General features: G+C 38.2%; 1 protein-coding gene across 9 annotated transcripts in view; it reads right to left on the bottom strand.

Moving 5' to 3' along the window:
* Positions 1–14,398, bottom strand: part of LOC123321327 (hemicentin-1-like) — a 160,119-nt gene that overhangs the window by 138,609 nt on the left and 7,112 nt on the right. For 2 of the 9 annotated variants that reach the window (XM_044908797.1, XM_044908811.1), the window contains exon 1: positions 13,774–14,077. The exons of the other annotated variants lie outside the window; for them this stretch is intronic. In XM_044908797.1, coding sequence (XP_044764732.1) covers positions 13,774–13,855 — 82 coding nt within the window. In that variant the 5' untranslated portion in view covers positions 13,856–14,077. Of the gene's footprint in view, positions 1–13,773; positions 14,078–14,398 lie in introns of those variants that run through there. 9 annotated transcript variants of the gene reach the window in all.

The raw sequence follows: 14,398 nt of genomic DNA, 5'->3' as shown, positions 1-14,398 counted from the left end.
CGTTTCATGTTTATATATGTTAACTATTCCCACTAATGATAGTCGAAAATAGTATCGTCGCTCCGGATCTAAATTTATTAAATAGTGTACAAATCCGTCTCGTTTCGAGTTGTGTGTGCGGAGGCAGTCGCTGAGGACGATTCAATCTACGTGCGCCCAAACCGAAATTAAAAATTTTCTACTTCGCATTAGAGGAGTGGTGCTCCGTTCTTTCGCTATTGGGTGCACTCGGAGACAATTCTTGAATGCGGCATAGTGGAGAGATATATATGCTAGGCTTAATTTCATGATGGATGAAAAGCCTCGTTCTGGGGACGGAAATATGGGAATGATCCCCGTCATTTGTCCACTGAAGAATAAAATCCTGGGTTCGAAACCGAATTATGCTCGTATGATTTTAGCCGATGGAACGAAACGATCGGGGGATGAAAGACGATGATCTGGATTCTCAGAAACTTCAAATGAAGACGGATATAGGATTAAAACAACAACGTGATGGGGAAAATTGGAAACTTACTAAATGAAAAGCAAAAGACTCACGTATTTCTCACTATTAAGCCCTCAAAATCAACTGGTGTTAAGGGATATTTCATTTTGGAGCAAATTCCATCGATTTATTTTGAGCAGTTTCCGAGAAAACCTCAGTGAGCGTGAGGGCTAGAATATTTTTCGTCATAAAACATGTAGTGTATAATTTCATTGCTGGATATAATAAACCTTCCATAATCTTGACTTTAAGTCAGCCAATTCGTTATGAGTTTATATATCACCACCATAAAACTTCCCAGAGAAGATAAAACATGGAGCGTTATTCGGTGATGGTCCAAGGCAAGATAATAACGTTCGAAAATAGAGCTGCTCTACACATCCGAAGGTACCAGAAAATCATATCTTCAAATAATAATACTCCATGTCTCCATATCACGAAAATTCAATAGAACGCCATTATTGTAACACCGACAGGATCGAATACTCGTCAGGGAAGTGTCATGAAATTGCAGAAAAGTGGCGTTATAAATGGTAAAACCTTTCTGGGTCATAAAACTTGATAAGGCAATCTTGAATTCGGCATTTATCACACTCTTCAACGATTTTACTACTGACGTTTGACGACCACATTGTGGATATAATAAAACCGAATGATTTCTAGATTTAGCTCGATCCCCGAACATGTAAATTACGCATTTTGTTTCCCCTCTACGGATTGGGTTGAACGATCTTACTCTATTAAACTGAATACTAATCGTCGAGCCCATGCCTCGCAATTTTAACACTCTAAACAGCTTTCAACTGAAAGGTGGTTTCGAAACGATACCGAAAAACCATCGGAATTTGCATGTCACGGTAGTACAAATAAGCTTTTATGTTGCTATAGGCAATACCAATTGTTATTTTTCGCTCCATATTTCCAATATCGAACAATGGGAATCGAGTATCAAAAAAAATATCACCAGCCTAGAATTGTCCCAGTTTGCGTTTGGAGTAGATTAAAAATATCCAAAAAAAAAGGTATTCCGCGTATTTTCGGACGAAAATCGGAAAAAGAAATGAGCTAGACTTCCATGGACCCATTTTGAGGGTTGAACAGTTTTAACTGAAGCAACGAAATTTAATATTGGAAAAATTTTAATAACTGCAACTGTTTATCTATTGACATGGCGATTTTGAATGGGTAAAATTGTAATCGTAATGTATTCGACCATTCATGGCTTCGGCTTTACATGTTATTGCACTTGAGTTCTAATCTAATAGAATACGAAGAGATTAAGCGATTAATTTTCTTATATTACACTTGCATAACTGGCTCGAAGCTTCATTGAAACTATCTAGGATTAACCTAGTACCAACACGATGTACAATTTTAAATTTCAGAACCGTTTCCTCGCAAAAGATCGTAGAGACAATTGTTGGTGATTGTTTAATTGGGTGCCAATCGAACAGAGAAACGAACGACATCATTTTATCTAGCACTAATTGCATTTTTTCATCTCACAAAGAGGAAACTACAACTACCCTAATAGAGTTTCGCTCCACTCTGTCCGTGATGAAATTACAATAGAGACGTTAAAAGACCGATCCGTAAATTGTTCAATTTTCAACGTGTTGGTCCATAGGGTGAAACATTCTTTCAATTCATTCGCGATACAGGGTTCAGTACATCGCTGAAATTTCACAGGTATAACGAAAGCCTAAATAGCCCTTTGACAAAAGGAAAAAAATTTCATTATGCCCGAATACGGAGTTGACAAAGCGAATAAATTGCTCGAAAATGTTCTTGTACGTGGAAGAATATATAGGAAGCTCCATTATTGTCGAAAATAATCCAGATGAGATAATATCGCACCTTCTATATTTTCATTACGTGCAAGTGGAGAAAAAAAAAAGATTGAAGGCGTAAGACATCAGGGGAGACGTCAGAGCTAGTGAATTAATTTTCATTAAAAGATATGGCACATTGTTCGGAAACTCTTCAATTTTATGGCGACTCCGCTTAGGGATCTCAAGAAAAAGAAGACGTTTCCTGCGTGGCACATCGGTGTTCTCTAGCACTTTAATGAAAGCAGCAAAGCCGGGAAACAGAAAAGGCGCAAATGGCTGAGGAAATTAATAAACTGAAGGTGGGGCTGATACAACAGCTGCGAAACTTCCTCGGAAGTGAATAGAAACGTGGAATAGAAACCGTACAATAACTTGAAAGTTTGCCGGAATAAGCCTGATCCCTAAAATTTCAGCCTGCAAAATACCGGGTGGACAATTTATTCATTCAATTAATGGCGGAGTTCGTATGGGTTTGTTGTGATTGGGGTCGGAAGTCTAAATCCAGTTGAATAACATTTAAGCTCCGAACAGCTTATAAATCGAAATAAAACTTATTGGAAGGCTAGATTGCGGCCGCCATGTTGAATTGGCGATATCCAATGAACTGGGCGGACTGAACGCACCACTAAAACGTGTTGGAGAAAAAGTTGGGATGAAGAAAAATATTATATTATTATATAGGGAAAAATTAATCATTTGTCTTGAAATTTTTACGGGCTTCATAAAAATCCTTTTACGGTATTTAATATTAACAATAACTGGGTGTGGCCCTATACAATTTTGCAGAAAAATCGAGAGGCAAACTATTCTTCCTGCTTTTCATTTCAATATTTTCATTATTACTTCTACGTGTGAAATTAGAGAAAAAAAGCAAGTGCTAGCGTTTTTGAATTTCGATTTAGCTGAATGCTAGAAAAATTTCGAGAATGATGCTAGTGTCTTTGTGTAGAAGTTGCAAAGCTTTTTGAGATCTTAATGTTTCAAAAGGTAAACGACAAGATTCAAAGAGATTCATAATTTTTTGTGTTGAATTGCAGAGAAGTTTCGCGTTAGTTAAAAAACCAAAATTTGCGAGCAATCAGAAAACGTTATCATAGTTTCCATTTTAAGGGTAGTTCTAGAATAATTTCTAAAGATCAAGCAAGCATCATAATAATTGTAGTGGCACAAAATCTATAGAATGTTTATATTAAAGACATAGTTTCTAAAGAGTATACCTAGATTTTAAATGACCTTCCATTTTGAAATGTCCAAACTGCAGAAGATCTACGACTAACATCATTCACGCAATTAGGAACAAAATGCTGTATGTTTCTCCTAAATGAATCAATTAAATACGTGGCAATCCAGGCAGACCGACCTCATGGGCGGTATTAAATTTCCAACGTTTGGAAACTCTATTTCCGAAACATTTCGGAGTGTTTGTTGAAGCACTAAGCCGTCACCAATACCATTCATCCGTTCTTATAAATATTAACCGAAAGCTCTTAAATTCCGAATTCAATAATGCGAGGAATGCGGGGTCTCGAAATTTTGGAGCCGAATGAATATGGAACCCCGAGATTACTCAAGATTCGATTTCGTGGATAATGAAACTGCCGGGTGTAGTGGTGGAGTTCGAGCCGTTTTTAGGGTATATAAGTGTTACAGGTGAGATCCGGTAAATTCCGGTGTACGCAAGCTAAATTCGTTGGAGGTGCTAATAAATATTGCTTTCATTAATAAGTTGAATAAACATGCTCCGATTAAACCGCTTACCGATGACCTTATTTCCTAACCGGTTCCAAATGTTCATCCGTAGGCAAGGGAAAGTTTACCTTTCTAGGAAATACAAGAGCCAAGCAGAATTATACAGAAGGTTGAGCGGGAGATGCTGCAAACATTAGAGATGATGACAATTGTGCTATTTCAAGAAATTCTCGAAAAACATTATATCTGAACCGCAGAAAAACCATTTTTCGACCTAGAAAATATAAAGGCTTTGTGTTCGAGAAAAATTTATTTACGACTCTGAAAAAATGTCTCCGTTTCCTGAAAAAAATTTTTTAGAACTCGAGAAGAAATATTTCCAACGGAAAAAAGATTATTCGACCCCAAGAAGGAATTTCCCTCGGGTTCGAGTATATTAGGATATTCACCCTGACGAATAACGAACCGTTTCCTGTTGATGGGAGAATTCGAATGATGAAGTCATACTCGGAAATGGTAATTAAACCGAAAGAATAATTTATCTTCATGCCGCATTCTTCAATGAACATGGACTGGCAACATTCAAAACAAACTGAGTTGTTATAAAATTATTTTCACTGTTGAAGTTCCAGAATAACCGAGGAAGTTATAAATTTCCTCACAAATTATTCACCATCATAGAGCATAATTCGCGTCTCATGGAGCACCCTAATAGTCGACTACGGTTGGTCTCATTTGTTTTCCAAGTGATCTCCTACGGCTTCTTCCAACTACCCCCTTCAAGACTAAGAAACTTAAAGCAATATGATACGAAGTTGGCGAGGGCATGTAACGCAATCTTCGGTATTTTCCTGGAGCCTTTTGAATATAGTTACTTCAGAAATCGGTTATTAACAGTTTGAAGATTGAAAACTCTGCCCAAGTCATCCATGAATGGATGTTTTTTATGATTTTATCGATCAGTTTTTTTTCCAAAGATGATTACCTCTGTTGACGATAAAGCATATCGAGATGAAATATTGGTCAAGAAGACTTGCAGGATACGTGTTAAATGGACAAAACCACATTGAAGTGGCATTTAAACCAGATTCAAACGATCTAAAAATATTACCACAAAGTCTTAACACTTCCTGTATGTATAATTCATCCGGCGAAAAAGAAATCAGGGAATAATATCACAGCTGGCGCAAAACAAAGGATTTTATAATACGTAAGGCAGCATTTTAAACATGTATTTTAAATTCAGCGTTTTATTCTCATGAAACGCCATGCATCATGAAATTCACTCGCGAACTAGTCGCGTGCATTCCAGTAATCAGGATAAATTAAAAATAGAAACCTCAACCACTTCTCCACCCGTCCCCGGTATCCCAGTAATTTTTTTTTATCTTTCCGTGTGCGAATAATCACGAAAAATTTATCCATTTGTTTTTATTGCGAATCTACCACGGCAACATGTATTAGGCGATTCCATTACGGGCATATTTCTTCATTCCCCCCTGTAACGGAATGTGCATGAAGAAAGGGGTGAGCAATAACGGCGTGCATCAATTCCGGTAAATGGATCAATTCGTGGATTATTCCAACGCCGGAATGGCCTACGGAGACTACTGTTTTGGCCAAAGAGAAAATATAAATCCGCCGTATGAACCGCGGGCAAAATGAATATTTACATGAAAATAATTTCTGATTTTCATTTTTCCACATTTCTCGCAACCCCATTCTGAAAGGAAAATTAGGGTAGAGGGTGATCGCGAAATGAGTTTAACGTTTTCGGCGTTTTAATGAAAACATGGCGGAATTCACTGAAGCACTCTATTATGTTGCCGTTTATTAATCAATTTCTGCCTGTTCCCCTCTATATTTTTCGAATAAGATTCATTCTTCGAATTTTGTTTCATTTCCTGTTTTTTCAATCCTTTATCGGGAATTGTAACTATATTGCTACATGGATCACAGAGTTATTCAGTTATTCCTGAATTTCAGCGTGATTTCGGCATATATCGCTATGAAAATCTTTGCAATATATGAGGAATTGAATCGCCGATGTCACTCCGTCGTTATTTTTATCGAAATATGTCAAAAAACCTTCGAAAAGTTATTGTGAAAACATGTTTTGCTGACACTAAAGTTCAAGTTTTTTTTTTCTCATAAAAAGCAACTAAATTGGAAAAAAAAGGAACGGGGTGACATCGAGACGTCCTTTAACTGCAATTAAAAAAAAAATCAAGGCTTCACGTAAGATATTGAAAGCGTAAATTAGGAACTAGTGAATGCCGTTTTTAAATGGAGATTCTTGAGGTATTACTTCCTCTTAAGATCAAAACCAAAGTTAGTTTCTACGAGAACCAATACTTTTTCCGAAGGAAAACCAATCATATTTCGTTCCTGACCCAAATTAGGCTCGAATTATCGCACAATGCCTCATCCGACACCGTTTAATGCCCACCAATCTTCTCGGTTCATAAGATGAGAAAATGTTACGACTCCACGAATCGAATTTGGTTCGCAAGATTGGTGAGTAGTTATCAATTGGGAGCAAGTCGAAGAGTACGATAAAAATTCGGTGAATGGAATGAGTTTTTCGTGTTCCAGTCTAAATATTTCCACAGTGCACAACCTGTCTCCCGAAAGAACCCACGTCAAAACGAATAACGAAACGATGGTTCCGGGAAAACATATTCGATTCATCACGGGAAACAATAAACCGAAATTGATCCACTCAAAGTTCGCCGAAGAACCGAATAACCCCATCAACAAGCCCGGTGCCTCGCGAGAGTTGAACAATCTCTTAACAAAACGAAATTCTCCGGTGTGAGATATGAAAAGTAAGTCAAAGACATAATATAATTCAAAAGTTGGGAGGAATCGAGGAGACCATCCCATCGAATAGAATTTCAGTTTGGCCCCCGGGGGGATTGTGCCAAGTTACCGGGTTTGCAGTCAGTCGGTGATAAAGTATAATATCATGACGAAAATGAATTGACGAAAGATTGGCGATGAAAACAATATTATTCATATGAGCCGCTGAATATTCTCGATGGCACTATCCTCTCTATCTTCCGCATCCGTACTACGGGGCTTTTGAATGAATAATACCGTTACTTTTCACACAGATTCCGGTGAATGATGCGGGTGCTCTAGGAAAACATTCCATTACGAAAATAAGGAATTGAATTGGATTTTTGACGTGGACAATATTCGAAGATTACTTCGGGAACTGAAGAGTGCCTCGCATCGATCTTTCACTGTTGATTAATATATCACTCAATAAAAACTCTCCCAACTTTGAAAATGTTTCGAGATACTTGAAAATTTCAAACCCAAAATCGAAAAAAAAATTTCAAACACGGATTGCACCACCATTTAAACACGTTTCCTCGCCAAACTTCATCGATTATACAGAATTTTTTTTCAACAGAAGGTAGAACTGGTCAAAATGAAGCGTTTCACCAAAAATCACCTATACAAAACTTTCAAAATGACAAAGTTAAAAATGATTACTGAAATAGATCCTAATACAACTCTAGACCGTTTGTTGGCTAAATTATCGCAAAGCAGTGGAAAAAACTTATCTCCTGATTCGGCCATCTGGTTTCGTTTAGGATATTGGCTCGTTCGATGTTTACGTGGTAATGAAAATGGAAACTTAGGATTGCCGAATTGTTGTCATTATTTCTCAGCTTACACGGTTTTATGAAATGGCTCATTTCGATACCAACTGACAGAAGAGACTTGGGACACAAGTGTAAAAAATTGAATAATACTTCAAAATCTCACCAATAAAATTCGCCTAAATTATTCACGAATTTTTTCACAGTGGGCATCACAATCTTCTTGTTCGAACATTCCAACAATCGTCGTAAAAATGGGATGAAATGGGGAAACATTTTAATAATTTTTCAACATAACTAACATAAGCACTTTAGAAACTGGCTCGATTTTCTACATTTTTCTTCACCCTAAATTGCACGATACAACAATTATGATTCCCTCAAAAGTGACCTGGTGCATTTAATCCAATGAACTTGGTACTGAACCATTCATTGTCCAGCTATATGTTTATGTTTTGTTTCGTTTTTGAGATGCCGTAGTCACCTTCCACAGTTACTTACTTGAAATTCAATGAAATTTTGTCGAACTTCTAAGGGTTGTATCTCAGCCATCTTGGATATTTTATATAGACAATTTTTGGTTAAACGACTTATTTTGATGAGTTCTACCTTTTGTCAAAAAAAATCCTCACCTGTGAAAACACCCTGTATAATGGCAAGTATGTCAGGGCGTTTTCTTCCCTCAACATAATTGATTATTACAATTTTTACAACTCTTTTCTCAAATTTCCCATGTTATGAACCCTCAGGAACTCAGTTGGTACCCTAGAAGGTAAACCCGTCAAAGGTATCGCGAATTTTCGAATTAAATAGGAATTACACTCGTGGTAATTCCAATCCTGGGATCTCCGAGCTTGCCTAGCCCGTCTCGAGCATCGGCATGCGATGATCGCATTAAGTTCGAGATCAAAATTCGGACAACGTGGGTAGTTCGTCGTCATCCCGCCCTCATTAAGGGTAGACGGATCCAACTGATATAGCGTAATGCAGGACTCGTTCTAAATCTGGATTATGTTATGCATAAATTTCACGGAAAAATGCACCCTCCTAGCAGGGCCAGACGACACCGTGTGCCCGTGTTCTATTCTTGGACCCGGCCACGTCGATGCGGACCGTCAAGTTCGCGCTTTTTAATTGGTGTTGCCACACGGCGGATTACGGATGAAATCACTGATGAAATTCGTGGATGTTCGAAACAATGTGACAAGCGAACAGCGGCACGTCCGAATGGAACGGCGTAAAAAAAAAACGGAAAAGTTCCGGTCCGTGTTGGACATCCAGAATACCTACCTGTCCTTTTCGTACAATGGAAACTGTTAGCTGATGACAAGGGACTCTTCATGAGAGGGTTTATATAGCACGTAGTCTGAACTAACTATTGAACGGTGAGGCGAAAGTTGGTCATCTTTATTTTCATTCGAACAGAGAGATTTGAGAACGAGTGGACGTGGAAATGAATGAACGGGCTGGATCGTGGACAATGAATACAGATATATAATCAGAGGTGTTACAACAGCCAGGAGCAATAATCTCTCAAACTGGTATTTTCAGCATTTTGAGGGTTTGCGGATTTCACGTCCGTTATTTTATCTCCCTAGCGAACAACGACGTCAAGTGTTTGAATAGAGGATGCACGAATTGAGTGAAACACTATGCCTTTTCTCCATATGAGCATGATTTGTATTCCTATATGCACTTTGATTGGAAAAATGGAATTATTGACCCAAATATGTTCTGAAGATATATGTACATACTTATTTTTCAACACTGATATCCCCTTTATCAAGGTTTAATTTTAGAACCATTCACTTTACAATACTCACTAGTTGTAAAAAGAAATCTACCTATATTATAAAGATTTCCGATGTATAAGGTATAGTGGCTATGCTTACGGAAGGAAATCAATAATTTATATTACTTCAGTCTAAATATACTAAGAATATCCACTAGGTTGATCGAGTGTGGAAATATTCATTGAAACATAATTTTCCGAGACCTCATAAATAATTCTTCAGCGAATTATGAGTACCTACGTGCATTATACCGTCATTCAGTTTACAAGATTAAAAATAAAACAACCACCCAAATTTTCATAATTATCATTTCCCGATTACTTTGTTTTCCGTTTTTCAATCACGTTATAATTTGATATAAGAGTGATCGTGTTCGAGTCGTATTCGACTGAGTTGTTGATTGCCGCTCTATTAAATATTGATCTTTTCCATCATATTTATGTGGCATTGCGAGTTTGGTCTTGGTAAGGTGAGGAATTATTCATTATCAGAAATCCCCCAATTGGATAAAGTGAATTACAACTTCAATTTTGTCGAACTGAACTTTAACTGTAATTGTAAGAAACTTAAGGCGAGATACCAATACGAGATATCTAGTTAGACTAGACCATTTCCATAAAAAAATATTGCGTTACAATAGCAACGAACAATAACTCATTAGAAGTGTCAGTGTGAAGTTTGAGGTCGAAAAAGTAAACCAGAGTTACGCAATAAATCAAAAAAAAGAAAATGTCCACCGAAATTTTGAAAATCGAAAAATTAGAGTATCGAGCCATCATCAAGTACCTGTATTTGAAAGGGTTAAGAGGTTACGAAGATATGCTTACCCTTGGTGATCGATGTCCTTCATATGCGACCGTGAAAAATTGGACTGCAAGCTTCAAAAGAGTTCAATTTTCCATTGAAGATGATGAGCCAGTTTCTGTGTCAGTCCCCGAAAATATCGATGCAGTTCATGACATGATTTTATCAGACCGTCGAATTGGGCTAAAACGGATATCTGAAGCACTGAATATTTCATATGAACGCATTCATCAAATACTTAGTTCACGTCAATTTGGACATGAGAAAAATTGCTGCAAAATGGATCCCCAAATGTTTGAATGTTGACCAAAAGCGTGCAAGGGTAGAAGTATCGCGTTCGATCTGTGCTCGATTTGAAAACGATGTAGACTTCTTAAACCGAATTGTAACTATGGATGAGACTTGAGTACATTTCTACGATCCAGAAACAAAGCAACAATCGATGAAATGGCGACACTCTGGTTCTCCTAGACCTAAGAAGTTTCGTGTCAAAAAATCTGCTGGAAAAGTTCTCGCTTCAGTTTTTTGGGATTGCCATGGAGTAATCATGATTGATTTTTTGGATAAGGGTAGAACAATAACCGGAGATTACTATTCGACATTACTGACCACTCTACAGAAAAAAATTAAAGAGAAAAGACGCGGAAAGCTATCCAAAGGTGTTCTGTTTTGCAGGACAACGCACCTGCACACAAATTTCATGTTGCCATGCAAAAAATTCGTGATTATCATCTCTTTCCTCAACTGAAAAAAAGTTTAAAAGGTTGTAAATTTTCTTCCTACGAGAAGGTAATGAAAGCTGTAGAGGTCTGGTTTGCAGAGCAAGAAGAAACATTTTTTTTGAATGGTCTAGAGACGTTGCAGGTTCGCTGTAATAAGTGTATCCAATTTAGAGGACAATATGTTGGGTAATAAAATATTTTGACATTGAAAAGTTGCAAAGTATTCGAAAGTGGAGTAAGCACAGTTGAACGGGTCAGACACAAGGACTTGCTGGGTCACCAGTAGCAGTATGGGTCGAAAGGATTGCAGTGTAGTGTGCAGCAAGGTTTCCTCAGGGGCCGAACGACTCACAATCCACCTGGTTTCCGCATTTTCCACCGACAGAAATCACATTAATAAATAACACGTTCTCTATGAAGAACACCCCCTCAATGTTAGTTTTCTTGGCTGTCTGATTGATTTGCGACCCCGTTCTCGTGCCGAGAAGACCCGGTTGAATGCGTTCTAATTCAGAAATCGGGCATTGACATTTTTATCACGCAGAGTTCATGTTCGCGGATTGAGCGGGCCAGAAATTCTCAGACCGCCTGCGTCTGAATAATCTTCATCGCGCCTTGTGATTTTGATCTGTACCCCATTATCAGGGATCATCCGTAAAGAGGAATATGCGTGGATGGAGCCGCGTTGTCGACAACGTTAAAAAGGCTCAACGGGGGCTATTACGGACATCACTGGGGCGGATGTTTGTTTTCTGAGCCGAATTAGGTGCAGTATACCTCCCTGATGAGATTCGATTAAATCTGCAAAGCTCGCAATTATTTGTACTCCTACGTTTCATCTCCATGAGACGGAGTCGGAAGTTTAAGGATTCCAATTAATGTTTCATAGCTCGGAAATATTAATTCCGAGCAAGAGCGTCAATACAGGGGGAGCAGGGTAATCATCACTCAAAATCTACTGAAATCCGCTGTTTCCAACCATCAAACCCACCAGTAAAAAAAATGGATGTCGTTAAATCGAGTTGAAATTTCCGAATGAAAAATCAAAATGAATCACAATAGGAGAATTAGCTCCACATGATACAAGCGAAAAGAAGAAGGGAAGCGATTTTTCAGCAAGCCTTATGAACGTTTCAATCAAGATTCATAACCCAACGGCTATCAACTGCATCCAATTAGGATCATTTGTATAAATGGCCACATTCAAGAGGATGGATTCTCCGATCATCAAACGAGATTTGCAATGATATTGAATGCTTGGAGATAGATTGAACATGTAGACCCATTAGACAATATTGACCATCATGTCATTGTGATTTCCATGTGGACAGGCGATACATCGAAGCTGCCCTATTTAGCATTTGATGTAAGAGGGTTTTGAGTAACGAATTGCAAATTCGTCACATGCCTTCCGTCGGCTCTAGCCTCAAAAACATTGGGTAACAATAGATTACACGGCGGGGAAAATTCTAATTAATACACGGGACATTATCGGGTCCGATAGCCTGTTTCGTTAACAATTGGCCAACTAGATCCAACGGTTTATAAGGCCCTTAGTCCTTTATGTGCGATAATTCGAACTGGAAATTTCTGTCAACAATATCTATAACATCCGCGTGCCTGTGAACGATAATAGATCTAGCGTCGAGATCCCGTTTCAATGTACGCTCCAACCCACAGAAATTTTCACATCTAGTCGGGGTGAATTTCACGAAAAGGTTCACCATTTTCGAAGATTTGAAGTATTTCAACTCCAACTTGCTTCACAAAATGAACAAACAGAAGCGAAACCCAAAAAATGAGTGGATCCATCGACTGAACTACTAGCCTAGTCTGAGCAAAGCTTCACATCCAGTTTTCCACAAGATTTCATCAGAAATATTCTTCAACAGATTGTGCTTTCTTTTTCAAAGCTTTCAATAATTGCATGACAATACTAATTCCTCCTCGATCATATTATCATGGCCAGAACTGAATCTGGTGGAGAATAGTTGAGATATATCAACGAAGAATTAATCCATGTTTCCGCAACATTCATAATGCTTTCGTGAAAACAAATGGACCGATTTATTCGAAGACAATTTCATGTTCCCAGTTTATCACTGAAAGCAATTTTATAAACCAATTAATGTGGATAAAAGTAGTTGTATCATCGTCCATATAATATAATCCGACGGTTTATCGTGGTTAAAAAAAGAGCGAATAAAATATTTAAAAAAAAACTGAGTACGAATAACTATTATCCAACAGATATTTTTACACGCGATAACCCGAAAAAGCGATTAATAATCAACCCCGATAGGACATTGCGTGACTTGAAATGAGTGATAATTCTTGTACAACATGTCCGGCAAAATATGGAAACAGATTTGTCATAACAAAAACACTGTCGGTCATTATCTATATCCTTTTCATTCGTCTTGTAAAATACGCGGATATAAAGAGGTATGCCCGAATTCAACAAGCACAAATCCCGAAATTCTTAAGCTCTTCAGAACCAACGCTCTTCTTGTCAATTCCAGTAGCTCGTGAAGTTTTCGTTGGATTTATCTCAACCACTATTTTGACTCAGTTTGAAAGTCAAACATCATCTGAATTTGTCCTAATGGTAGCTAATTGTGGAAGTTGGAGAGCACTTTGACAAAATTGTAAACATTATGATCGAAGCCAAGATTTAAAAGATCAAAAACGATAGAGATGAAATTATAAAAAATTACGAATGAGATTGAAGGCATGAGTCAGTGGTCAGACAAACAATTTCACTGATTCTGTGCCTTTTTCAAAACGAACATCTTGATTGAAGATATTCCAAGAGACTGCCAAAAAACTCACCTGAATTGGTGATGAGCAGATAACTTATCAAAATAGTCTGGTCCCGACAGAGAAACATGATCAAACTTTTACAATATCCCATTCACATCGGTTCGAAAAAATCACAAGTTCTTCCCTTGCGAAAACTGACAAATTCCTCGGCTGTGAAAGTTCAGTGAAACACCCCTCGTGACGGGGAGAGACCGCAAAAGCAAGATACCTTCAACGGGATGACCGCGTGCACTTTCGTCAGTTTCGTTTGTGCTACTTCCGACGCGTTTTGTGCAACTTTGCCGCTTTTCTCCGCTACACTGACGTACACACGGTTACAGCGTCGCCGTCGGGATGCCACCGACGACCGACTGTGTTGAACAGCGCCACCTACCGTTTCGGGTCCTCCTCTTCCGACTTGGATTGATATCGACCTTTACCAGCAGCTTGAAACGCTGTTATTTCTGGGATTTCCCTTCCGTTGAAGGGTCTCTGATCGAGCGCCCTTTTTCGAAAATGATCCAACGAGCCCTTCGAATCGATTTTTCGATTACTGCAAAAGTGATGGACAAAAACTACTGGAGTGAGCTATTGGCCACTAGCTTTTGTGTTTGACCAGCCTGAAGCATCCCAAGAGCTCTGCTGCCATAGGATG

The sequence above is a fragment of the Coccinella septempunctata genome, chromosome X (assembly GCF_907165205.1).
Source record: "Coccinella septempunctata chromosome X, icCocSept1.1, whole genome shotgun sequence".
NCBI classification, from domain to species: domain Eukaryota; kingdom Metazoa; phylum Arthropoda; class Insecta; order Coleoptera; family Coccinellidae; genus Coccinella; species Coccinella septempunctata.
The sequence above is the reverse complement of the archived record's forward strand: the minus strand, read 5'-3'. Positions and strand labels throughout refer to the sequence as shown.